The sequence below is a fragment of the Bubalus bubalis genome, chromosome 22, assembly GCF_019923935.1.
Source record: "Bubalus bubalis isolate 160015118507 breed Murrah chromosome 22, NDDB_SH_1, whole genome shotgun sequence".
NCBI lineage: Eukaryota > Metazoa > Chordata > Mammalia > Artiodactyla > Bovidae > Bubalus > Bubalus bubalis.
In genome coordinates, this window is record NC_059178.1 from 55,445,692 (window position 1) to 55,473,163 (window position 27,472).

Genomic DNA, 27,472 nt, shown 5'->3' on the forward strand with positions numbered 1-27,472 from the left:
CACATCCATACATGACCACTGGAAAAACCGTAGCCTTGACTAGATGGACCTTTGTTACCAAAGTAACGTCTCTGCTTTTTAATATGCTGCCTAGGCTGGTCATAACTTTCCTTTCAAGGAGTAAGCATCTTTTAATTTCATGGCTGCAATCACCATCTGCAGTGATTTTGGAGCCCCCCAAAATAAACTCTGACACTGTTTCCACTGTTTCCTCATCTATTTGCCACGAAGTGATGGGACCAGATGCCATGATCTTAGTTCAAGTATGATTTAAAAGTACATTGATGCATATTAAAATCTCTAATAAGAGTTTAAGCAAAAGTTTTGGATTGGGTAGTGCCAAACAACAAAGGTCCATCTAGTCAAGGCTATGGTTTTTCCAGTGGTCATGTACAGATGTGAGAGTTGGACTATAATGAAAGCTGAGCACCAGAGAATTGATGCTTTTGAACTGTGGTGTTGGAGAAGACTCTTGAGAGTCCCCTTGGACTGCAAGCAGATCCAACCAGGCAATCCTCAAGGAAATCAGTCCTGAATATTCACTGGAAGGACTGAGACTGATACTGAAGCTCCAAATACCTTGACCACCTGATATTAAGAACTGACTCATTGGGCAAGACCCTGATGCTGGGAAAGATTGAAGGCGGGAGGAGAAGGAGAAGACAGAGGATGAGATGGTTGGATGGCATCACCTATCGGTGGACATGAGTTTGAGTAAGCTCCGGGAGTTGGTGATGGACAGGGAAGCCTGGCGTGTTCCAGTCAAGTGAACTTAACTGAGTGCCAAACTTGAAGTGGTTAAGATCTCTACCAATAAGAGCTCAGAGTCAGACTTCCTTAGAGAAATGGGGGAAACAAAGTAAAGTTGCTGTTGACTGGCTGGAGCTGAAAGCCTAGTTGGCGCTTCCTGATTGGTTGTCCTTAGGTTTCGTTTCTGTGCTGCTGCTGCTAAGTCGCATCAGTCCTGTCCGACTCTGTGCGACCCCATAGACAGCAGCCCACCTGGCTCCACCGTCCCTGGGATTCTCCAGGCAAGAACACTGGAGTGGGTTGCCATTTCCTTCTCCAGTGCGTGAAAGTGAAAAGTGAAAGTGAAGTTGGTCAGTCCTGTCTGACTCTTCGCGACCCCATGGACTGCAGCCCACCAGGCTCCTCCGTCTATGGAGTTTTCCAGGCAAGAGTACTGGAGTGGGTGCCATCGCCTTCTCCGTCAGTTCTGTGAGCTTGAGGCATTTACAGGCTGAGATTTTGGTTTTCCTCTGTGGGTTGTAAGGACTTTAGAACCATCTCAACCTGATGGCCTCCTGATTAACTTAACATATAGAAGACGACTGTGTGCCAATAAAACCTGATGCAACGAATATTATTGTTTTGTATTACCATACTTTAAGATACATTTAAAAGTCCTCTGTGAAAGTAAATGATGCTTTTGCATTTTGTTTTCAATTTTTGCATTATAGGTTACTTACTCTGATATTATGAAACCATTTTTTTGCCTGTTAAATATTTGTATTAAATGTTTAATGTGTTATTATATGTGTTATATATATATACCACAAATATTATATGTGTTAAATATTTGTACATTATTTCCATCCTTTTAAACTTTTTGGACAACTATGTTTTAGATACATATCTGATTAAGAGGATTTGTATGACTTTATAATTTTATTCAATCTGAGATTTATTTATTATTCCTGGGGTGTATGGGAGTTTTTTAAAGAATATTTTAATTTTATTGGATTGTAATTAATTTACAGTGTTGTGTTTCAGGTGTACAGTGCGGTGACTGTTTTACATGTGTGTGTGTGTGTATACACCTTTATTCCTTTTAAGAGTCTCTTCTCATATAGGTTATCACAGAATACTGACTAGAGTTCCTTGTGCTATACAGTAGATCTTTGTTGATTACCTAGCTTATGTATAGTAGTATATGTATGTTAATCCCAAGCTTCTGATTCCCCCCCCACCCCACCCCCAGTCCCATGTTTCTTCTTCAGTAACCACAAGGTTGTTTTCAATATTTATAAGTTTTTTTCTGTTTTGTAAATAAGTTCATTTGTATCTTTCAAAAAAAAAATTAGGTTTCACATATAAGTGATAGCATATGATATTTATTGATATCTTTGACATACTAAACTTAGTATGATAAGCTTTAAGTTCATGCATGTGGCTGCAAATGGTATTTCATTCTTCTTTATGACTTAGTAATATTCCATTGTATATATGTACCATATCTTCATTTATTTTTATTTAAAAAAATTTTTATTGGAGTATAGTTGCTTTACAGTGTATTAGGTTCTACTGTATAGCAGAGAATTAGCCATACGTGTACATATTTATTCCCTCTCTTTTGGAGTTTTCTTCCCATTTAGGTCATCGGAACACTGCGTAGAGTTTCCTATGTTCTATAGTAGATTCTCATTAGGTATTTATTTTGCACATAGTATCAATAGTGTATATATGTCATTGGGAGAGTGTGGGAGGGTTGTAGTCCAAGAAGGAGAAGATACATATATACATATAACTAATTTACTTCCTATAGAAACTAACATAACATTGTAAAACAACTATTTCTGTTATTTAGTTGCTAACTTGTGTTCAGCTCTTTTGCAACTGCATGGACTGTAGCCTGCAAGGCTCCTCTGTCTATGGGATTCTCTAGGCAAGAATACTGGAGTGGGTTGCCATTTCCTTCTCCAGAGGATCTTCCAAACCCAGGGATCGAACTTGCATCTCCTGCATTGGCAGGTGGATTCTTTACCACTGAGCCACCAGGGAAGCCCAAAGCAATTCTACCCCATTATTAACAATGGGACACTGACCTATGATGTAGGATTCAGCATTGTGCAAAGGTATCTCCTGAAATCCAGACACAGCTGTGCCTAACCTAACAAAGTAAAGATGTCAGAATTTCCTTTGTGTAGAATTAGAGAAAGGATAAGGGAACTCAAGCTGTTGTGTATATATAACAATGGATATATCGGCAGCAGCCAAAGCAACCATCACTTGACTGTGCTCTACAGGAGCAAGGAATTTGCATCACAGCTGAGGAGCTCAGAGTTGGGGGACCATAATGTCCAGAGGGAGACATTACCCCATTCCTCAAGGTTGCTCACCGGAACACCAAGCCCTAGAAACCATCTTCCAGGGGGAAGATGGTCAGGACCATGCCCTCTGGGCATGCCCAGCAAGGGAGAGGAAGCACAGGGAGGCCCTGCGGCAGACCGCTGCTCTCATCATTGTGGTAGCCACATCACAGATGCCGTGTCAGACGTGCTGGTGTTTTAACAGAACGCATCAACACAGCTGCTGGCACTCTGTATGTGGCCTTTTATCTGGCAGCTGCTTTCTTCTTGCTAACCATTATCGGGGAGGATTAAGAAGACTTTGCCTCTGAGTAGTGAGCGCAGCAGCACACATTCCCCGTTGCCCCAGAGCTGTGCTCCTGGTCCTTTCATCCTGCGGTACACAGGGACCTCGGTCAGGTTGACGCTCTAAAGGACACCATGCTAGTTGACTCTCTGGATGACATTATGCTGATTAGACCTGGTGATCAGGAAGTTACAAGGATTCGAAACCTTCTGTCAAAGCACATGTCCCAAGAAGTAGGCGTGAACTCGGGGAACATTCAGCAGAATGCCATATCAATCAAATGTATAGTGAAAGTGACAGGGTCTCCGTCATGCTGGGACGTTCCCCTCCAAGATAAAGAGGAAGTAACTGCACCATGCAACTCCTGCTAGGAAGACAGAGATGAGCAGTTGAGAACTCTGGATTTTGGAGGCCACACATGTTTCACTTCAGAGTATGTCCATGAGAGGGACTTTTCCAGCTGTTGACACTTGCCGCCTCCTTTCTTTCTGTTCCCAGCCCTTCCTTGTCCTCTCCTCCCCACCCACTTTGCACTTCTGCAGCCCTCTCTTCCTTTTTTCCTGAGCCTCTGCCTATTTTCTATTCCACAGCAGTTGCAAGGAGTCTATATTCATTTTTTTCTGAGCTTAAACTGCTGTTAAGTGAGAAGCATACTTTCATGTAAACCATTTTTCAAATCCGCTTAATCAAATGTGAAATTCATCTTTCCAACATATACTATACGCTGAAGAGTGACTATTGGAATGACACTGTTAATTTGGTAACTGGGTTAAATATTTTGATAACTTGTTAAATGTTAGTATTTACTGAAAGAGAATGCTAAGGCAGGGTAAGAGTGCTTTTCTAAATGGACACTGGCTCCACTATTTGACTTTTATTAAGATTCTGGTGTTCAGTTTGTTCTTTTTTACTCAGATTTTAAACCTTAGGAAGGAAAAGTTTTTGGTCTTAACACACATAGCCAATGAATATTAGCTAAGTGTTATGCTGGTGTGTCCAAGAAGTTAAAAATGATATAGAAAGAAAATATTAAAGGTATCCGGAAGGATGAAAATGTGAAATTCTTAAGATTTATCAAACAGGAAGGCTGGATCACACAGGGAATGAACAGCTAAAGAGTCAAGTATTACACAGCTAACTGGGCAGACTCTCTGATATTTTTGATGTTCTTCCACTTACAAGCTGACAGTTTAAACAAATACAAATGTGACTGCTTGTTTTTCTTTCTTCTTCTTCTTTTTTTTTTTTTTTTTTTTTGGTGAAGTGCATTGCAGTCTGTGTTTGCACTTTAGGGTGGTCGTCTTTCTGTACTTTAGTACAATTCACCATGCTCCTTTATCTGCTCACAGCCTGGTTGGGGTTTATCCTCTGATGATCAGTTCATACAGTTCATACTGTTCACACTGGAGAAGGGAATGGCAAACCACTTCAATATTCTTGCCTTGAGAACCTCATGAACAGTATGAAAAGGCAAAAAGATAGGGCACTGAAAGATGAACTCCCCAGGTTGATAGATGCCCAATATGCTACTGGAGTTCAGTGGAGAAATAACTCCAGAAAGAATGAAGAGATGGAGCCAAAGCAAAAACAACACCCAGTTGTGGATGTGACTGGTGGTGGAGGTAGAAGTCCAATGCTGTAAAGAGCAATATTGCATAGGAACATGGAATGTTAGGTCCATGAATCAAGGCAAATTGGAAGTGGTCAAACAGGAGATGGCAAGAGTGAATGTCAACATTTTAGGAATCAGTGAAGTAAAACGGACTGGAATCAGTGAATTTAATTCAGGTGACCATTATATATACTACTGTGGGCAAGAATCCCTTCGAAGAATTGGAGTAGCCATCATGATCAATGAAAGAGTCCAAAATGCAGTACTTGGATGCAGTCTCAAAAACGACAGAATGATCTCTGTTCGTTACCAAGGCAAACTATTCAATAACACGGTAATCCAAGTCTATGCCCCAACCAGTAATGCTGAAGAAGCTGAAGTTTGTCAGTTCTATGAAGACCTCCAAGACCTTTTAGAACTAAGACCCCCAAAAGATGTCCTTTTCATTATAGGGAACTGGGAAGCAAAAGTAGGAAGTCAAGAAATAACAGGAGTAACAGGCAAATTTGACCTTGGAATACAGATTTAAACAGGACAAAGGCTCATAGAGTTTTGCCAAGAGAATGCACTAGTCATAGCAAACACCCTCTTCCAACAACACAGGAGAAGACTCTACACATGGACATCACCAGATGGCCAACACCAAAATCAGATTGATAATATTCTTTGCAGCTAAAGATGGAAAAGCTCTATACAGTCAGCAAAAACAAGACTGGGAGCTGACTGTGGCTCAGACCATGAACTCCTTATTGCCAAATTCAGACTTAAATTGAAGAAAATAGGGAAAACCACTAGACCATTCAGGTATGACCTAAATCAAATCCCTTGTGACTATACAGTGGAAGTGAGAAATAGATTTAAGGGACTAGATCTGATAGATAGAGTGCCTGATGAACTACTGATGGCAGTTTGTGACACTCTACAGGAGGCAGGAGTCAAGACCATCCCCAAGAAGAAGAAATGTAAAAAAGCAAAATGGCTGTCTGAGGAGGCCTTACACATAGCTGTGAAAAGAAGAGAAGCAAAAAACAAAGGAGAAAAGGAAAGATATACCCATTTGAATGCAGAGTTCCAAAGAACAGCAAGGAGAGATAAGAAAGCCTTCCTTAGTGATCAGTGCAAAGCAATAGAGGAAAACAACAGAATGGGAAAGACTAGAGATCTCTTCAAGAAAATTAGAGATACCAAGGGAACATTTCATGCAAAGATGGGCTCGATAAAGGACAGAAATGGTATGGACCTAACAGAAGCAGAAGATATTAAGAAGAGGTGGCAAGAATACACAGAAGAACTATACAAAAAAGATCTTCATGACCCAGATGATCACAATGGTGTGATCACTCACCTAGAGCCAGACATCCTGGAATGCGAACTCAAGTAGACCTTAGGAAGCATCACTATGAACAAAGCCAGTGGAGGTGATGGAATTCCAGTTGAGCTCTTTCAAATCCTGAAAGATAATGCTGTGAAAGTGCTGCACTCAATATGCCAGCAAATTTGGAAAACTCACCAGTGGGCAAGAAACTGGAAAAGGTCAATTTTCATTCCAGTCCCTAAGAAAGGCAGTGCCAAAGAATGTTCAAACTACTGCACAATTGCATTCATCTCACACGCTAGTAAAGTAATGCTCAAAATCCTCCAAGCCAGGCTTCAGCAATATGTGAACCGTGAACTTCCAGATGTTCAAGCTGGTTTTAGAAAAGGCAGAGAAACCAGAGATCAAATTTCCAACATCTGCTGGATTATCAGAAAAACAAGAACGTTCCAGGAAAACATCTATTTCTGCTTTATTGACTATGCCAAAGCCTTTGACTGTGTTGATTTAAACAAACTGTGGAAAATTCTGAAAGAGATGGGAATACCAGACCACCTGACCTGCCTCTTGAGAAATTTGCATGCAGGTCAGAAAGCAACAGTTAGAACTGGACATGGAACAACATACTGGTTCCAAATAGGAAAAGGAAAATGTCAAGGCTGTATATTATCATCATGCTTATTTAACTAATAAGCAGAGTACATCATGAGAAACGCTGGGCTGGATGAAGCAGAAGCTGGAATATAGATTCCCAGGAGAAATATCAATAACCTCAGATATGCAAATGACACCACCCTTATAGCAGAAAGTAAAGAAGAACTAAAAAGCCTCTTGATGAAAGTGAAAGAGGAGAGGGAAAAAGTTGGCTTAAAGCTCAACATTCAGAAAAAAAGATCATGGCATCCGGTCCCTTCACTTCATGGCAAATAGATGGGGAAACAGTGGAAACAGAGACTTTATTTTTTTGTGCTCCAAAATCACTACAAATGGTGACTGCAGCCATGAAATTAAAAGATGCTTACTCCTTGGAAGAAAAGTTATGACCAACCTGGATAGCATATTGAAAAGCAGAGGTATTACTTTGTCAACAAAGGTCCATCTAGTCAAAGCTATCATTTCTCCAGTAGTCATGTATGGATGTGAGAGTTGGAGTATAAAAAAAGCTGAGCACCGAAGAATTGATGCTTTTGAACTGTGGTGTTAGAGAAGACTCTTGAGCATCCCTTGGACAGCAAGGAGATCCAAGCAGTCCATCCTAAAGGAAATCAGTCCTGAATATTCTTTGGAAGGACTGATGCTGAAGCTGAAATGCCAGTTATTTGGCTACCTGATGAGAAGAGCTGACTCATTTGAAAAGACTCTGATGCCTGGAAAGATTGAAGGTGGGAGGAGAAGGGGATGACAGAGGATGTGATGGTTGGATGGCATCACCGACTCAATGGACATGAGTTTGAGTAAGCTCCGGGAGTTGGTGATGGAAAGGGAAGCCTGGAATGCTGCAGTCCATGGGGTCACAAAGAGTTGTTCAGGACTGAGCAACTGAACTGAACTGATCAATTGCCTTGCCTGTAATGATGCTAGGATAAAGTGTCTCTCTCTGCAAAGGAAAAAAAAAAATAGCTGTGTGATACTTTTATTGGACTATCAGAGGCTTTGAAGTTTCACATAGGGCCTGAAGCAAGAAAGAGGGAGAATGAATACGATATTCAGTTCAAGCTGTGATTGAAGGTGTTTAGAGAGAAGGCTGTGTGATTGGGGAGGCCCTGGAGATCCCTGTGACATTCCTCAGTGTGTGAGTCACCGCACACTCCCCTGGAATTCTGAAGTAAAGCCATACCCTCCGTTGGACACAATAGCCCTCTGTTTCAGACAAAATAATCTGAACGTGCTGCTGGCCACTAGTGGACCTGCAGTTCCTGCCAGTGTTCCCAGAAAAGAAGAGTGAAACATGTTACATGTGACGATCAGTCTGATAAGAAGTGTGCAGAATTTGAGAACCTTTTCAGACAATAGGAAGACGTCAACCCTGGTTAAAGAGAAATACTCATGGTGCTGAATAAAACGTTTGGGTTTTATTTAGATGATTAAACCATTGGGTCATATGGTTGATGATCCTTCAGGATTGCAGGAGGTGTTGGAATATCACTTAGCTGTCAGTAGAGAGCCATCAGACATTTTCAGCATCGAAGAAAGATGAGGAGAATCTGTTTCTGATGCACAGACTCTATTATCAACACAAAGATGCTTCTGTTCTTTCAGTGTGAAAGTTTTCATAAATTGTGTATAGATTTTAGAAAAAAAATACATCTCTATTGAAAACTTGCTTCAAAATAAGCAAGTAGACCTTCCTCTCAAATTCAACCATTTAACTGTTCTGCTTTTTAAATTAGCTTAGATTTTGTTTCATATAACAGAATATATGGTTTCTAGGAAAATAATACATATTTAACTGTCCTGCTCTTTAAATTAGCATAGATTTTGTTTCATATAACAATATATGGCATCTAGGAAAATAAACAATATATAATTTAGAAAAGAGAAGTAGCATTTAATTCACAAACTAACTGAATATATTATCAGACAAGAGAAATTCTAGCTGATGATTTTTCATCTTCACTGTCTTGCTTAGTTCTGTATTCTTTTATTTTTGTCATGGATCCTGTTTCTAGGGCGATATGAAGGCTATTGCTTGAAACACAGACTGAACTTGATACACATGTTCCATTCCTTTGAGATTGATTTTTCACTGTCTCCAGAAGTAAGACAGGAGTTGAAATGTTTTTATTACTTTGGGTAGGTTAAAGCTGTTTTACTCAATATATATGATCTAGAGAACAGAGTTGAGGTTCTTACTAGCCTGGATAGGACACAGAATAACCCAGGCAAGGCGTGATTATTTCTTCTGTGCAGTGCGGAAGTCTGATATTCATATGTAATGAGCCATTTGTCTAAGTGCATCTTAATGGTAGAATCAAGCCGGATCCCAGTTGACAGTGGGTTCTGCTAAATGAAGCTTCCAGTCTTCCTGTTCTTGTAACATGTGGGAATGTTAGAGAAAAGAAATGGCTTTAAGTACAATTAGGGCTTTTCTGGCAGAGGAAAAGCATTAAGATAACCGAAGTTTTATTTTCAAAGGAATTATTTTTCTCATTTAAAAATATTCCACTTTAAAAAAAAAAATTCCAATTTTCCCTCAACAACAAATTAAACCAACATGTTCCTTTCTTTGAATTTTATCTTTAATGTTTAAAATGAAGGTAAAAGGTCATAAAATTAGCCAGAAAGGATGTTTAATACAAAATTCTGGCTTTGAAGACAGGTGCTCAAATTCCAGCCTTGTTAATTCTTAACCACAGTTTTTTTCCTCCTAACCTTTACTTTTTCCTGTGATGAGTATTAGCTGGAAATAAAGATAAGCTAATTTCATCCTTTATACTATTTCAAGAACAGAGGGGAAAATCTGGAACAGACAAAGGGCCTAAGGATTTTTCACATAATGAACTTCAACATTTCAAAACTGTAAATGATTTTCCTGAAAATAGAAAAGAAAGCCAGAGTTTACTTCAATAATTATTGATAACATTTGGATTTCATGGTAAATGTATTGGTACATGTGTGTTTTCCTTTATATTGAATTTACTAAAAAACCCATGTATGTTTTACCACATTTATTGTAGACTGTAATTAAATAATTCATACTGAGTTGAGAAACACTGTTTTGTAGAAAGTACATATCTCTTTTTCTCTTGGGAGCAGTTAAAATGCAGATCAGAGCAAGTCATCTCTCTATGCAACACTGTCAAATAGCTTTGTACCTCACTTCAGATAAAAAGCCGCAGTCCTGGCAATGAATCACACATAGGAAGGTCATTCAAATCAATATGCCCAGAACATTCCCCATCAATGCCTGTTATTTCAGCATGATTATTTACAGCATACTTTCATCTTCTAAAGTGTCCAGCACCTAGGGTAAGTCCTGGTCACCCTATTTGTGAGGCATTCTGTATCTGGCCCCTGGTAACCGCTCAGCTTCCCCTGTTCCACCCTTGCTCACTGTCCTGAACAAGGCTCTCTGGCGATTCCTTGCAGGTACCAGATGGACCCCAGGGCCTTTGCACTGGATCCTGTCCACCATGCTGTTTTCCCCAAAAGCTGTGTGTCTCACTCCCTCACTTCTTTCAAACCTTCACTCAGTGAAGCCTTTGCTCTCCATCCTATGATCACATTCTTTCCAGGAGAGAGAACTCACATCAGAATTTAAAAGAGAAAATTTCATGGAAAAGCTATTAGCTAAGCACGGAGATTTGTGAACCAGACAGCTGGAAATGGGGCAGTGAGAACATCAAGGTATCAGAAATCGCAACTGCAAGAAACAGCTGCCATCCCTTGGAGAAATGAGGAAACGACTGCCAAGATTACAGTTGAGAAGCTGGGAGTGAGGCTTGCAAATCTCAGGAGGATGTGTTCCACTGGGCGGGCTCTCTGAGCTTGGAGGGAGTGATATGGGCTCAGGCACTAGAGAAGTTACCAGCCAGCAGTGCAGCTGTCTCTCTGGGCTCGTAGGGACGTGAGAAGACTGACTCTGAAGTCCATAAAAATGGGCTTCAACTGCTTGAGAGGGAATGGGAATGCTGGAGCAAAGTGAGTTTAATGCTGAGCAAAATGGCTAGAACCAGGAGGTCAGCCGGACATGAGCAGGAAGTAGGACCCTTCATGCTTCCCATCATAGTTTGTCTCTAGCTCCCTCTACTGGAGAGTCTTGCAAGGAGCAGGCCCGCCGAGCAGATTTCAACTCCTAAGTCCCAGGTCCAGTGGGACCCAGTACCACTCAGAAAGAATAGGGTATTTTAAAACTGGGAGAAAAATGTTTGATACTTAGCCCAACCACCTACCCCCACCCCCACCCCCACCCCCATCCCGGCCTTTCTAAAACTTCACCACCTTACCACATTTTCTATTCTCAGTTCAGTTCAGTCACTCAGTCGTGTCCGGCTCTTTGCAACCCCATGGACTGCAGCATGCTAGGCCTCCCTGTTCATCACCAACTCCGGGAGCCTACTCAAACTCATGTCCACCAAGTCAGTGATGCCATCCAACCATCTCATTCTCTGTCGTCCCCTTCTCCTCCTGCCTTTAATATTTCCCAGCATCAGGGTCTTTTCCAGTGACTCGGTTCTTCGCATCAGGTGGCCAAAAAATTGGCGTTTCAGCTTCGGCATCAGTCCTTCCAATCAATATTCAGGACGATTTCCTTTAGGATGGACTGGTAGGATCTCCTTGCAGTCCAAGGGACTCTCAAGAGTCTTCTCCAACACCACAGTTCAAAAGCATCAATTCTTCAGTGCTCAGCTTTCTTTATAGTCTAACTCACATCCATGCATGACTACTGGAGAAACCATAGTTTTGACTAGATGGACCTTTGTTGGCAAAGTTAATGTCTCTGCTTTTTAATATGCTGTCTAGGTTGATCATAGCTTTTCTTCCAAGGAGCATGCGTCTTTTAATTTCATTGCTGCAGTTACCATCTGCAGTGATTTTGGAGCCCCCCCCAAAATAAAGTCTCACTGTTTCCATTGTTTTCCCATCTATTTTCCATGAAGTGCTGGGACTGGATGCCATAATATTAGTTTTCTGAATGTTGAACTTTAAACCAACTTTTTCACTCTCCTCTTTCACTTTCATCAAGAGAATCTTTAGTTCTTCTTTGCTTTCTGCCATAAGGGTGGTGTTATCTTTGTATCTGAGTTTATTGATATTTCTCCTGGCAATCTTGATTCCAGCCTGTGCTTCATCCAGCTCGGCATTTCACATGATGTACTCTGCATAAAATTAAATACACAGGGTGATAATATACAGCCTTGATGTACTCCTTTCCCGATTTGCAACCAGTTCTAACTGGTTCTAACCAGTTCTAACATGTCCAGTTCTAACTGTTGCTTCTTCACCTGTAAACAGATTTCTCAGGAGGCAGGTCAGGTGGTCTGGTATTCCCATCTCTTGAAGAAGTTTTCAGTTTGTTGTGATCCACAGAGTCAAAGACTTTGGCATAGTCAATAAAGAAGAAGTAGATATTTTGTGGCAGTCGTGTCTCTGCATGACTCTGAGCAGAGATCAGCTCTGATCACTGACTTGGTGGACATGAGTTTGAGTAGGCTCTTAGAGTTGGTGATGGGCAGGGAGGCCTGGCATGCTGCAGTCCATGGGGTCACAAAGAGTTGGACATGACTGAGCTGATCTCTGCTGATCTCTTGCTTTTCGATGATCCCGTGCATGTTGGCAATTTGATCTCTGGTTCCTCTGCCTTTTCTAAATCCAGCTAGAACATCTGAAAGATCACGGTTCATGTACTGTTGAAGCCTGACTTGGAGGATTTTGAGTATTACTTTGCTAGCATGTGGGATGAGGAAATTGTGTGGTAGTTTGAGCATTCTTTGGCATTGCCTTTCTTTGGGATTGGAATGAAAACTGACCTTTTCCAGTCCTGTGGCTGCTGCTGAGTTTTCCAAATTTGTTGGCATATTGAGTGGAGCACTTTCACAGCATTATCTTTTAGGATTTGAAGTAGCTCAACTGGAATTCCATCACCTCTACTAGCTTTGTTTGTAGTGATGCTTCATAAGGCCCACTTGACTTCGCATTCCAGGATGTCTGGCTCTAGGTGAGTGATCACACCTTCGTGGTTATCTGGGTCGTGAAGGTCTTTTTTGTACAGTTCTTCTGTGTATCCTTGCCACCTCTTGTTAATATCTTCTGCTTCTGTTAGGTCTGTACCATTTCTGTCCTTTATTGAGCCCATCTTTGCATGAAATATTCCCTTGGTATCTCTAATTTTCTTGAAGAGATCGCTAGTCTTTCCCATTCTGTTGTTTTTGTATTCTCTGTAATGCTTTATTTCTCTCCTTAGTGCTTTTTGTCTAAGGGCCATGTGTTTTTCTATTTCTAGTGCTTATTGGTTATCTGCCTTATTAAAATATAAGCTTCACCATGACAGGGATGTGTGAACTTTGTTTAATGCTTTATCCACCTAAAAAAATTCCTGGCATAAATGTGGTCCTTGGGTATTCAGAATATTAATATGAATAATAACAACCCTCTCTTATGCAGTATTTGTTATATACATGGTTCAATTCCATGTAGTTAACATATATTTGGTCTCAGATAATTCTGCACTAATTTATTATCATCCTTAACTTACAGGTAAGGAAACTCATGTGTGAAAATGTTAACTTGCCTTAACTCATATTACTGATAAGCTAGAGGGTCAGAGTTGGAATCAAGGCAGCTTGTTCTAAGGCTTGCATTCTTACTCATCATGTGAAATTGAAAATACCAATAACAATACTAAACGCACTCTTTCAATTTTCCACACTTCACAAAGTTTAACTATAATATCCTAAAGCATTACTTCATGTCAAGTATTTGAACAGGCTTAATAATTAAGAAGAAGTATTGTTATCAGATTTATCTCTAACCTTAAATGAAGGGTAAATAAAATTGACAATAGAGTGCCCTTTGAAAGATGTTGCTGTCATTAATAAAAGCAAATTTCTCAGGGATTACTTAGGCTAACCAGAGTCAAAATTTCTTTTGAACTGCCTTTGTTTAGTTCAGTAAAATAAGAATTCAACTCACTAGAGTCTCATCAATGTTGCGTCAAACTGTTTGTGTTATGAGTCTAGCCTTCTCGGTATGGTGCACAAAATAAAACTTCTTCTGACCCAAACCTCTATTTTCCTTGTGATTAATATTTTATTAAGGATTAATAAATACCCAAAACAGTGCCAAAAAGAAATACAGTAGCATTCATCTCTGTAGTCACAGAGGGAGATAATCTTTCTTGATATACAACATGTACACCACCCTGTAATACTTATCTTGGAGTTTTCCCCTCAAATTTTAAAGCTGTCTGAGAATAAATAATTCCTTTAAAAGGATAGTACATTTTATTAACAAAATGGAGAAAATAACGCAGTTTCAATTGACCTCAAATGCTTTTAAAAACCTGTTAAAATGTTTCTTTTTCTTTAATGCAAGGATTAGAGTTGTCCCTATGGCTGTGTCTACTTAGATCCACCCGCTCTGTGGCAGCTGGTGTCTCCTTTGAATCATACCTGCTATTCTTCTAGCATCTTGATTTACATTTACATACATGGAGATTTTCCAGGCTGTGGATGTTTGCGTGATTTGTGTCAAGTTTAAGAATTAGAGATCCACAGTCTCTTCTGGCTGTTTTAGTAATATTTGTTGTTGTTGTTCAGTCACTAAGTTGTGTCAGACTCTTCCAACCCCATGGACTGTAGCACACCAGGCTTCCCTGCCCTTCACTATCTCCTGGAGTTTGTTCAAACTCATGTCCATTGAGTCAGTGATGCCATCCAACCATTTCATCCTCTGTTGCTCCCTTCTCCTCTTGCCCTCAGTCTTTCCCAGCATCAGGGTCTTTTCCAATGAATCAGCTTTTCGTGTAGGGTGGTCTAAGTATTGGGGCTTCATCTTCAGCATCAGTCCTACCAATGAATATTCAGGGTAGATTTCCTTTAGGATCGACTGGTTTGATCTTCTTGAGAGTCCAAGGAACTCTCAACAGTCTTCTCCAGCACCACAGTTTGAGAGCATCAGTTAAGACATGGATGTTATGAGAAAACCCAAAGATATTTAATAAAATTTTTCAGTTATTAAATTTCATTATTTTCGCTGTCTGTGGTATTGGAGAAGACTCTTGAGAGCCCCTTGGACTGCAAGGAGATCAAACCAGTCAATCCTAAAGGAAATCACTCCTGAATATTCATTGGAAAGACTGATGCTAAAGCAGAAACTCCAGTACTTTGGCCACCTGATGCAAAGAGCTGACTCCTTAGAAAAGACCCTGATGCTGGGAAGGATTGAAGGTGGGAGGAGAAGGGGAAGACAGAGGACAAGATGGTTGGATGGCATCACTGAATGGACATGAGTTTGAGCAAACTCTGGGAGTTGATGATGGACAGGGAAGCCTGACGTGCAGTCCATGGGGTCACAAAGAGTTGGACACGACTGAGTGACTGAACTGAATAATTCTTGATATATATATAATTTATATGTACATATGTATATATTAGATATGCACATATTTATTAGCGATATATATGCATATTTGAGAGAATTGTCAATGTTTGACCTTTTTATTTTTTTCCTGCAGATGGGAAGTTTCCTGCTCAGGAATTGGGACCTCTACACCGGATTCTGCTGATGACTGTGTGGACAGGTGGCAGCTTTCAGCATCAGTTTTCCTTGCTGAACAGCTTGGTAAGTTGGATAATGTCTGTGACTTATTTTGTGCCTTGTACACTTTTTATTTTTTTAAAGTAATTTGTGAAGGACTGTGGAAGTTACAGTGGCTTACTTAATTTACTCAATTTTAATGACAATGAATTTTCTTTGATGTATTTCTTTGGAATCCTCCTGTGTTGGGTTTAAAAGAAGAAGAGCTGTGGGTCGTGGTTTCTGGAGTCTTCATGTGTGGGGGTTTCATTAGCTGACTTGTACTGGCTATTTCAAGTGGTGAATCTCATGACTGGTGTGTGGCATCTGGTATGATCTAAGGGTTTAGGCTCTCCAAAAAATACTGCATTTCCAGGGTGTACATGTAAGTCTTAAGAATGTGCACTAGCCTCATGAATTTTTGTGCATGGTTTTCATAGAAAGGAAGATGTTAGCTCTCAAGGAGAATCATCTGCAGTTGTGTTTACAGACCTGACCAGCATTGTCTGATAGAAAACAGAAAAACTAAAAAGTAAGAATGTTATAATAATGTTCATTAAAATTTCTAACATGGTATGTTAGTGTCTCAAATATAATCTATTGCCACAACAAAGTTAGCAATCAACTTAGTATATAATCTCCCAGAGAAGGCTTGATTTCCAGGCCTTTTGTGTACATTACAGGACAGATTTCTGTTCCTTATTAAAAATGCTAAGCTAAAGAATCCCCTGGAGAAGGAAATGGCAACCCACTCCAGTATGCTTGCTTGGGAAATTCCATGGACAGAGGTTAGCCTGGTGGGCTATGATCCATGGGGTCACACAGAGTCAGACATGACTCAGCAACTAAACAACAAGGATTATGTTTATGAAAAATTTATACTCTAGAGCAGAACATTTTCTTAATATTTTAGAATTAGATGAGCTTCAACCTTCAAGTTAATACTGGAATGAAGTTCAATCTGTTCTTGCAAATTCTGTTTTGTACATCTTGTCTTTATTGAGACCCACATTGGATCTCTTCTATGTCTAAGGCAAGAAAAGCAAACAAAACAAAACAAAACAAAAAACGGGGGTGAAAACACAAATTCAGTGTTACTGAAAATATTTCCTTATGGATTTGGCATTGGGAATATATAAAAAGGGGCTTCCCTTGTGGCTCAGATGGTAAGGAATCCACCTGCAATGCAGGAGACCTGGTTTGATCCCTGGATATGGAAGATCTCCTGGAGAAGGAAGTGGAACCCATTCCAGTATTCTTGCCTGGAGAATCCCAGGGACAGAGGAGCCTGGTGGGCTGTCATCTGTGGGGTCGCACAGAGTCGGACACGACTAAAGCAACTTAGCAGCAGCAGCAGCTGGTATTTTTACCAGGAGAATTCCATGGACAGAGGAGCCTGGGGGGCTACAGAACATGGGGTTGCAAAGAGTCAGACACAGCTGAGCGACTAACACTTTCACTGTTTGCAGCATGGTATGTCTTATTTTCATAATATTTGGAATAATTTATACAAGCAAATGCATATTTGGACAACTCAGGATAAAAGCAATCTGTCAAGACTGTTAATATTGTGTAACCGTTGTAAATATTTCAGCAAGTCTTCTGACTGTTTTGGGAATAATTGTGCCCCTGTGAGTTTATGATCAAGAGAACCAGTAAAAATAACTATCATGATGAAACAGAGCCTATTCTTCAATATATTATTGGCTATTTTATATTGTCATGGCTGAGTCTCCATCTTCTGTTCAGTGGTATTTAGATAGTTTCTTCAATGAACCAGGAAGTATAAGTTAGGAATATATTGAGCAAATTGTGCAAGGTGTCTTGTTCCAAAGAAAGAATAATTCCTCTGTTAATATTTTATAGCTTCATACTAATGAGGAGATTCTTCAGCTAGCAAGAGAGCAATTTAGGCCACAAAGTAGAGGTACCTTAGTAACTTGGAGGAGAAATGAACACTGAAATCTTTGCTGGAATGTTGGGGGCTTTTTCAGTGTTTGCAATCTCTGCTAATAAGGCATCCTGCTCGGTTATCAATCTACTTGGCCCTTGCTAGCTTAAGGCTTGATTTGAAAACCCCCAAATCTTCCTTAGTTGAAGGAGAGATGGGATGAGGCAGAGGAACATTAAAGGAAACAGTACAAATGAGGTCTGTTAGCAATGATCAAAAGCAAAATGTGAAGGAATGTTAGCAGGAAGAGGAGGGTTATCCTTTTCTAACTCAAGCTAATGATTTTTTTTTTTTCCTTTAGACTCAACTAAGGATCTTACCTCAAAGCCCCTGAGTGGGAAGTTTTTATTCTTGTTTTGGTTTTGAATTTTATCCTCAGAATGTAATTTCTAAAATATATTACCGGTGTGGAAAGAACAGTGAATTAGACTCTGAAAGACTGGGCATCTTTTGGGGGCTGTGCCCTTTACAAGCTGTGTGACTTCACCAGGATAAATATTGTCTTCTCTAGAATGAGAATGTAACCAGTAGATTTCCTTAGCCTCTATCGTGATTTTACATTTCTTTAGAATTATACCACCCTATTAAGTGTGTAAAAACGTCTTTCCTGTCTGGAGGGTTCATTTAGTCAGGCTTGCCTGATTTAGCAACATGATATGGAATCACTGTCCATTCCATTTCAGTAAATATTTCTTTTTATGGAATGGGTAGTCACTGTGCAGCATTTTTTGCTAGTCTTATGAGCCATGTAAGGGCTGCACCTGTCATTGGTCACACTTCATGTGACATGCAAATGTTGCTGTTTTTCCACAAACTTGTATTTTCTAATCATGACCTTGAAGAGAATTAATGTGATACCATTTTTATGTGCTAGATTTTGACCTTGAGAGAATGTACGCAAAAAGGATTTATGTATCTCCAGGCTGTTTTGCATGTTTCCTCCCCAAATCATCTTAGGATATATGCTAGTAATTATGTTGCAGAGAAATTTATACAGCACAATTGAACTTTGGGGTATGAGATGCTAATATTAGCAACTTATGAGATGTGTAGATATAGTTGCTGTTGAGTCGCTAAGTCATGTCCGGCTCTTTGTGTCCCATTAACTGTAGCACACCAGCCCCTCTCTCCTTTACTGTCTCCAGGACTCTGCTTAAATTCATGTGCACTGAGTCAGTGATGCTATCCAGTGGTCTCATCTTCTGCCATCCCCTTCTCCCCCAGCATCAGGGTAGACAGAGAAACTGCTAGAATGGTCTAATAGGTGAAAAGGAATATTGATACTACATCAAGTCATTAAATGAAATTTGTTTACTCTTGGAGATTTTTTGTACATTGGTTATTGTCATTTTAAAATACTGACATGCTTTATAAAAGTGATTTTTCAAACTTTGATAATTGTGGTTGTGAAAATAGATGGAGATTTTCCAAAGGGTTGATTGAGGTTGAAAGGGTTCATGAAAGAAGTTAATTTTAAAGGAATACATTTTGGGATCTACTTCATATTTGATGTCATACATACATATACACAACACCCCAATACAATTTCCTATGATTAGTAAGTCTTTTATTTTCTCTATATACCCAAAGACAATTGTTTTGCTTTGTTAGTGTTGTCTAAGATGTCATTAGGGGCAGTCCATATCAAAGTAGACAAAAAGGTATAGGGCAGCCAGTGTGTATGCTTCTTACCATTATTTTATTATTACCATATGATTTGACATACTTCACACAGATTATGGAGACTGTTTGGTAAAGCATTTAGCTATTTCTTGGAATTTGGGTTATTTTTTTGTGGCAATGGATGACATTAGATAAGAAAAGTAACCTTCAAGAACCTGGCTCAGTTTATGATGTAATTTAGAGCAACTTGGACCAGATTATTGTAAAGGAAAGGATTTTGTGACTTTCTTTCTTCCTATGACTATTATCCTGAGTGAAAGACACACATTTGGCAGAGCAGAAGTTTTGGTACTGCTTTGATTTGCTACTGAAGTGCAAAATCATCTTAAGAGTGATCATCTTCAGTCCTTTTCTTGGAGGCCTAACATATATGTCCCCTGGACCAGGGTAGGTGACAGGCAACCTGGGTTTATGGAACTATGGAATCTACTAAAGGATACCCCCCAAAGGAGGTTAGTGTCATCAGAGTGTGGGTGCCTGGAGAAAGAACAGGGCAGGCGGTCTGGCCAGCATTGGGCGCCGAGTTTAAAGTCTGTGGTTGAGTAAGGAGGAGCCACTGACAACAGGAGCTGGGGGAACTGTCCGCAGTGGACAGGAAGAGTGGCATTCTGAGCAGGTGTCCCACTCAGCTTCCCACAGCCGATCTCAGCGGCCCAGGGACCTCTATCATCATTGACCTTCATCCATTTCATGGGTCCTGAATGGGGTGGGCAGCTATCCCCAAGGAGAGTTCTTCCAAAAATCTAAAAGCTCGAGATCTGTTAGGTTGTTATTCATGTAAAAGTGATTTGCAAAGATGATGTTCGTGGATGACACTGGATAGTAATCAATGCTAGATCTTCAAGTTCATAGTCTTTTCTTCTACACGCACAACTTGCCATCGACCTCGTCCCACTGTTTTACATCTCACATATTATAGTGTTCATCTCTTGAAGTCCGCTTTGGGTATTTCTATACTTTTTATGTCTCTATTTAATTTGTCAACCACTCAAAATACTTTATTGTCCTTACTTACTAATTCTAACATCTGTGTCATTCTTGATTTGCCTTGATTGATTTCTCTACTAGTTATAAATAATATGTTCTGTTTTCTTTGGAATCTAGTCAAATATTGCTAAACATGCAAATATTGTGTATTTTATACTGTTGGCTATTGGAAACAGGTTTGTTCTTGGACACAATTAAATTACTTGAAAGCAATTTGTGTTTTTAGGGGTTTACTTTTTTAGAAGGATTAGGAGGGAGCTGTGCTAGTCTAAGACTCTTTATTTGAGGTAAAATGCTACAGCCAAAGTAACTGGTGAAGCAGAATTCAGTTTTCATTATAGTTTTTTTGCAAAGTTTGAGATGATGTATAGTATTCACATATGAGAAAAATGTTAGGTATAACTATTTTATTTTATTTTATTTTTTTTTATTGTTTCTACTTTTATTATTATTTTTTTAATTTTATTTTATTTTTAAACTTTACATAATTGTATTAGTTTTGCCAAATATCAAAATGAATCCACCACAGGTATACATGTGTTCCCCAAAATAAGTGAAGATGGACCCTATTCTTATCATTTGAGAATACATTGGCTTACATTTCTTTAAAAATCAATAATGCTAAATTATTGCAAGTAGTTAACAGTTATAAATGAATGCAGAATCAGGTGTTCAATACTTAAAATACTATTTCCATGATCAATAATCTGATGTTTATGTGCACTGATCACCTCATTCATTCCATTGGAACTGCTTCTGTTTACCTCCTTATTAAGTCTAGTTTGTGACATTCCCCCTTTACTATCACTGAAAATACATAACATAATGTCCTTGCGCTTAAGACTGTGGGACTGTGACTGTTCAGGAATCTGATTATCAAAATGATTTAGGTACTTTGCTCCAGATTCATTCATAGCTTGTTGAGAAAGTCATTGCAACCAACTTTTGGGGTTTATTTAAAAAAATATTTGGCGCATTGTGTTTCTGATCTTTATCATTCTATCATTTCTCTTCCGTCTTTTGGCTACCATAGCCGCTAGTGGCAGTGCCTTTATTAAATAGGATTCTTTAGATTTGAGTAATACTTTGCTTTTCACATGTTCTTAAGAAACTCTTTGAAAGTGTTATTTGCATAACATCATATTACCTTACATCCATATTAAATCAAGATTATTTTCTTCATGTGTTCATTTAATTGCCACGAATGTCAGGAATGTTTTGCATATGTCTTCAGTACCTGTAAGAAATTGAGTTTTCCTTCAATTTTCACTGACATGTGAGTATTTCAATTACTGCAGCTCAAAACTGTAAAAGTTTTAAAAGACCAGGGCATGAATTTGTTTAAAACAGTTTAAAAAACAAAACTGGCATAAGATGCTATAGGAAGTTGAATAGGATATTAATGAACATTTCTTTTCATCTTGATATATTCAACTACATTTCATAATACGAAGAACTTTTAAATGCTATCATGGAAAAACTTAATCTAGAAAAATTGTAAAAAGTGATGAGTAATATAAAATAAACATTATTTTTCCAAACATTTATTTTTAATTGAAAGGAAATTGCTTCACATTATTGTGTTGATCTCTGCCATGCATCAACATGAGTCAGCCACAGGTATACACATGGCCCCTCCCTCTTTCACCTCCTTCCCACCCCTTACGTTGTTACAGAGTCCCAGCTTGGTCTCCCTGCATCATACAGCAAATTCCCATCGGTTATCTATTTTAAACATGGTAGTGTCTATGCTTCCATGTCACTCTCTCCATTCATCCCACCCCTCCTTGCTGCCCCCCACCCCTGTCCCTAAGTCTGTTCTCTATGTCTGCACCTCCATGGTTGCCCTGTAAATAGGTTCATCAGGACCATCTTTCTAGATTCCATATGTATGCGTTAATATGCGACATTTGTTTTTCTTTCTGACTTACTTCTGTCTGAATAGCAGGCTCTCGGTTCATCGGCCTCATTAGAACTGAGTCAAATGTGTTCCTTTTTATGGATGGGTAGTTTTCCATTGTATATGTGTAGTTATTTTATTCTTTCATCTGAGGATGCACATCTCTGTTGCTTCTACATCCTCACTATAGTAGACAACGCCACAGTGAACACTGGGGTACAGTTTTGGCTTCCTCAGGGTATATGCCAAGTAGTGGGATTGCTGGATCATATGATAGTTTCCACTCCTGGATTTTTGAGGAATTTACATTCCCACCAACAGTGCAAAAGGTAGAATAAACATTCTTTTAAAGATACAGATGAACTGGCAACAGATAAGAGAAATCTCTCAGGGTCAAAAATGAAGATGAGGTCGCAGGTGGTGAGTGGTCTCTTGTGGCTTCAGCTTTCTTGGGGGCACTACCCGTCTCTATATCAAAGAGGCTTCTTTTAATTACTGTGTTGAGGGCACTCAAGACTGGACTTATGTAAAGCATGAAGGTTTTATCGAAATTCTTTCAAACAGTCAGCCCTATTGAAGATTTACAACTTCAGTGAAAAAAAATTGGAATTTAAAAATAATTCTGGTCATTGTCAAAGAAATTCTAGGACATCCTATTTGTCTTCACCTGACTGCCACAGAGGATAAAAATCACACCTAAGAGTGGGTAGCAACAGACTTGCTTTCTATTTAATGTTCAAATATGCATTTTCTCTGTGTTGAGGGAACCATCAAGCTAAAATATTAATATGTGCAGTGCTAGGCAGTACTCTTGCCTGGAGAATCCCATGGACAGAGGAGCCTGGAAGGCTGCAGTCCGTGGGGTCGCTGAGGGTCGGACACGACTGAGCGACTTCACTTTCATGCATTGGAGAAGGAAATGGCAACCCACTCCAGTGTTTTTGCCTGGAGAATCCCAGCGATGGGGGAGCCTGGTGGGCTGCCGTCTATGGGGTCGCACAGAGTTGGACACGACTGAAGAGACTTAGCAGCAGCAGCAGCAGGCTTAAAATAACCCTGGACACTTGGCAAAACAAAAGTGACTCTGTAGAGGAACACACACTAAGATGCTTTTGTGGTCTAATTCAAATCTCATGAGAAGGAAGACTCAGGAGCAAGTGTCAGTGAAACAACAGACAGCAGGAACAAACAATCCCCGCCCTAAGTTTCCAGTCAGTGAATTATCACCTGTGGACTCTAGCTATTATGTTTAAACTATCCAAGAAGTAGAAACAGAACCAATAGCATAAGAAATACGCCAGATCAAAAAAGAGAGGGCATATTGGAGCAACAATGGCCTTGTCTTTTACCTGCTGGAAAAGGCTGAGTTTCAGATACGCTTGTGTTGTAGGTAAAGGGAGGTTGGAGGGGGCAAGCACTCAGGCATCCAGGCTGGGCTGAGAACTGGCCTGCATCCCTCACTCCCAGAGAATCAGTCATCTGGCCTATGCAGGTAGACAAAGAAAGAGAAGCAACTGAGTCATGAGGTCAGAAAAAAGAGAAGGGGATTTTGTCACACGCCTTACTGTCATTGTCTCGTCCGGTCAATTCTGTTATTTCCTGGGTTATGAATCTTGCCCTGATGACACAGGGGCAAAGCCCTGCGATCGTGGCATGAATGAATTCAATTCTAGTTTCTGGCTTTTTGTAGACTTTGGTTCCTGTTTTCTTTGATATTATATTTTTAAAAACTTTTCCCTACTTTCTTTTAGCCTCTTCCTATAAATCCCAGATCCTTGTCCATTATTCCAGTTAGCCAGATTTAGTTAATAAGTTGTTGTTGTTTAGTTGCTAAGTTGTGTCTGACTCTTTTGTGACCTTGTGGACTGTAGCCCATCAGGCTCCTCTGTCCTTGGGATTTCCCAGGCAAGAATACTGGAGTGGGTTGCTGTTTCCTTCTCCAAGGGATCGTCCTCACCCAAGGGCTGAACCTGGATCTCCTGCATAGGCAGGCAGGTTCTTTACTTGGGAAACCCTTGGGCTTCCCTGGTGGCTCAGCTGGTAAAGAATCTTCCTGCAGTGTGAGAGACCTGGGTTTGATCCCTAGTTTGGGAAGATCTCCTGGAGAAGGGCACAGCTCTCCACTCCAGTATTCTGGCCTGGAGAATTCCATGGACTGGATAGTCCATGGGGATGCGAAGAGTCAGTTGCGACTGAGTGACTTTCACTTTCACCTGGGAAACCCTTAGTTAATGTGGCTTGCGTACAAAGAATTCTAAAAAATACAAGATAGAACATTAAAAAGCTACTCTCTCTAATGTAAAATGTACTTGGGCCCTATACATAGCCTGTGGGCAACCTTTGAATTTATATACTCAGATATTTCAATGTCAAAACATGCAGTTGATCAAATACTGCATTTTTTTAATATAATTTTTTTTAACCATGGTTACTGGTGCAGTCTTATGTCTTACTCTACGTTTCTTCATTTGTAGCTTAATTTAACCTTCTCTTATAACTAGAATGTATATATGTATGTATGGCTTAAATGTATGTTTGTGTATTTTTAAAATGCAACTTTATCTTAAATTCCTTTTGACTTTTAGTTACATTAAATTGAATTGTAGCTGTTTATATTTCACTTTGGTTGAAAAACCATCTTTCTAGTAAAACTGATTTGTGTAATCTTCAAAGTGGGTATTCAAATTGTTTCCTATAATGAAATACATGTCTTCATTACCCAAGGCATAAAAACTTATAAAACCCCAGAACTCAAAAATGTAAGTCCATTGAAACTTTTATATTCTATATTTTGAAATACAGGCAAATATCTATATGTTTATATATATTATTAAATATATATAAATTCTACTTATATACCATTAATCCCATTATGTGCCACGTATCTCTAGAGAGTTAGGTACTTTTGATTTATATATAATTTCTATTTTAATTATCAAAACTCAAGTGATGCTGCTTCACTGGAATTGGTCTAAACTGACACACATAAATAAGGGTGTTAGACATTTATCGAGTACTACAATTTATGATTTACAGGGTTTTCTGGGGGATCTGCTATGGTGTTGATGAACTAAATTCCAAAGTTTAAGTAAGTGCTATAAAAATAAGGATTTAGACATTTGGTGGCTCCAACATAAAGAATTTGCCTACAATACAGGAGACCTGGGTTCTACCCTTGGGTCAGGGAAGATCCCCTGGACAAGGCAATGGCAGCCCACTCCAGTATTATTGCCTGGAGAATCCCATGGATGGAGGAGGCTGTGGACTGAAGTACATGACGTCACAAAGAGTCAGACTCCGCTAAGCAACTAACACTTTCACCTCTCAGACATTTAGTAAGTCAGGATTACATTTTGGTCTCTCTAGATAGATACAGTTCTATTCAGTTGTAGGAGGGAAGTCTTAACAAGAAAAACAAAACTGGTGGTTTATATCTCTGTCCAATTCTACTTTACTTAGAAAAAAACATCTGAATTCTGAAGTAAAGAGATTGTAAATAAAGGCACCAAAGGAAATAGCTTTAAAATTAATTTAGTAATATTTTTTCTCTCCTCAAATTATCATAGTGAGCTAAATTATAGAACTATCATAGATCTCTACAAAAGAAGTTTTTAATTAAGACCTGAAAGTCATTTAAGCACACACAAAAGATTACAAATATAAATCTTTTTGTTATTTTCAATATAAATTGTTATTATTTGATGGCTAGCCTTGTAATTTTAGTATATGAGACCACTTTAAATGCAAATTCTAGTGATGACTGCATGCAATTATTTGTACATATTTATTACTACTCAGTACATAAATATATGGACATGTAGAAATAAATGTTGAAAAGTCATACTTTTAAAAAATATTTTCTTCTTTTCTGTTGTTTAAGAAATATATCCGATCCTCTTAACTGTCATAGTTTTGGAATTGGGGGGAAATGAGACCATATTGAATTTGGACCAGTTTGAAATACCTTTGAAAAAAATAAAATTCAATAATTCTGTGAGCACACTTTGAATAGAAACAATAGTTATTCAGTAGCCATTTGGCTGAGCAAATTGACAAAGCAATGACCTTGATAGATGAACTTGTACTACCAACAATGACTCTGACATTCACTTGAATAAAAAACCCTCCTAGAAGTTCTGAGGAAAGTAAAAGATGTTTTGGATGGACGGACTCATCCATAGTTTTTATTTTTATTTTCATTCAGAGTTTTATTAGGGTTTAAATATTGAAAACTTTTCAATGATGAACCATGAGCATCTTAAGGAACCTTTATATCTTTCAAATTTTGACTTATATTAAACTTGAATTTTAGATGCTTACAATTTCTGACTCAGTCTATTAGCCAGTCATATAATGTTCACATTTAGTATATTATTTTTAAAGTCATTAACATAATTGACACCACATTTTTCTGTGCCTCCTTTTTCTCTAGTGGGTAGTATAATGAATGAATGTCAGGAATTTGAGAAGCTTGTAAAAGTTCAATGGGGTCTTAAACTCAATGCACCAAGACTTACCACTGATAGAGAACAAGTTACTGCTGCAGTAAATATCATGAATGTGGAATACAATTCAGCTTCTATGAGTAATGAAAAAATTTAATTGGACCAAATGCCATTTAGTAGAGTGTGATTTACATGCCTGCTGTTTAAAGACTACTTGAATGAGAACAGAATATATATTAAAAAAATGAGACCAGTCTTCTCTTGCTGCTGCTGCTGCTAAGTCGCTTCAGTCGTGTCCGATTCTGTGCGACCCCATAGACGGCAGCCCACCAGGCTCCCCCGTCCCTGGGATTCTCCAGGCAAGAACACTGGAGTGGGTTGCCATTTCCTTCTCCAATGCATGAAAGTGAAAAGTGAAAGTTAAGTCGCTCAGTCGTGTTCGACTCTAGCGACACCATGGACTGCAGCCCACCAGGCTCCTCTGTCCACAGGATTTTCCAGGCAAAAGTACTGGAGTGGGGTGCCATTGCCTTCTGAAGGACTAAAAGTATAACACAATATTCTGTCTTTTCAAAAGATGCTTCTATATGGTTCTTTAGAGCATCTCTACCAATGTTACTGAAGACTCCGGACTATCATCCAGATTTTCTGTTCCAGATTTTCTCATAGCAACAGGTGATACCAGAAGAGGTGTCAGGGTGGAGCAGGTTAGAGTAAAGCACCATCTCTTGTGATGCTGAAGTTCTAGGTAGAAAACAAGACTTAGAAGTAGATGGTCTTGGGCTTCCCTGGTGGCTCAGTGGTGAAGGATCTTCCAGCCAGTGTGGGAGAATGGGTTCAATCCCTGATCCAGGAAGATCTCACGTGCCTTGGAGCACTAATCACATGTGCCAGAGCTATTGAGCTTGTGCTCTAGAGCCTGGGAGTCCCAACTACTGAACCCACGTGCCATGACTCCTGAAGCCTG

At 39.3% G+C, this 27,472-nt stretch overlaps 1 protein-coding gene across 8 annotated transcripts in view; it reads left to right on the forward strand.

The window, feature by feature from the left end:
* The window catches only part of LOC123331130, a 587,693-nt gene that overhangs the window by 152,181 nt on the left and 408,040 nt on the right, over positions 1 to 27,472 (forward strand). For all 8 annotated transcript variants that reach the window (XM_044934518.2, XM_044934514.2, XM_044934513.2 and 5 more), the window contains one exon: positions 15,478 to 15,584. In XM_044934518.2, the coding sequence (XP_044790453.2) occupies positions 15,478 to 15,584 (107 nt within the window). The remainder of the gene's footprint in view (positions 1 to 15,477; positions 15,585 to 27,472) is intronic.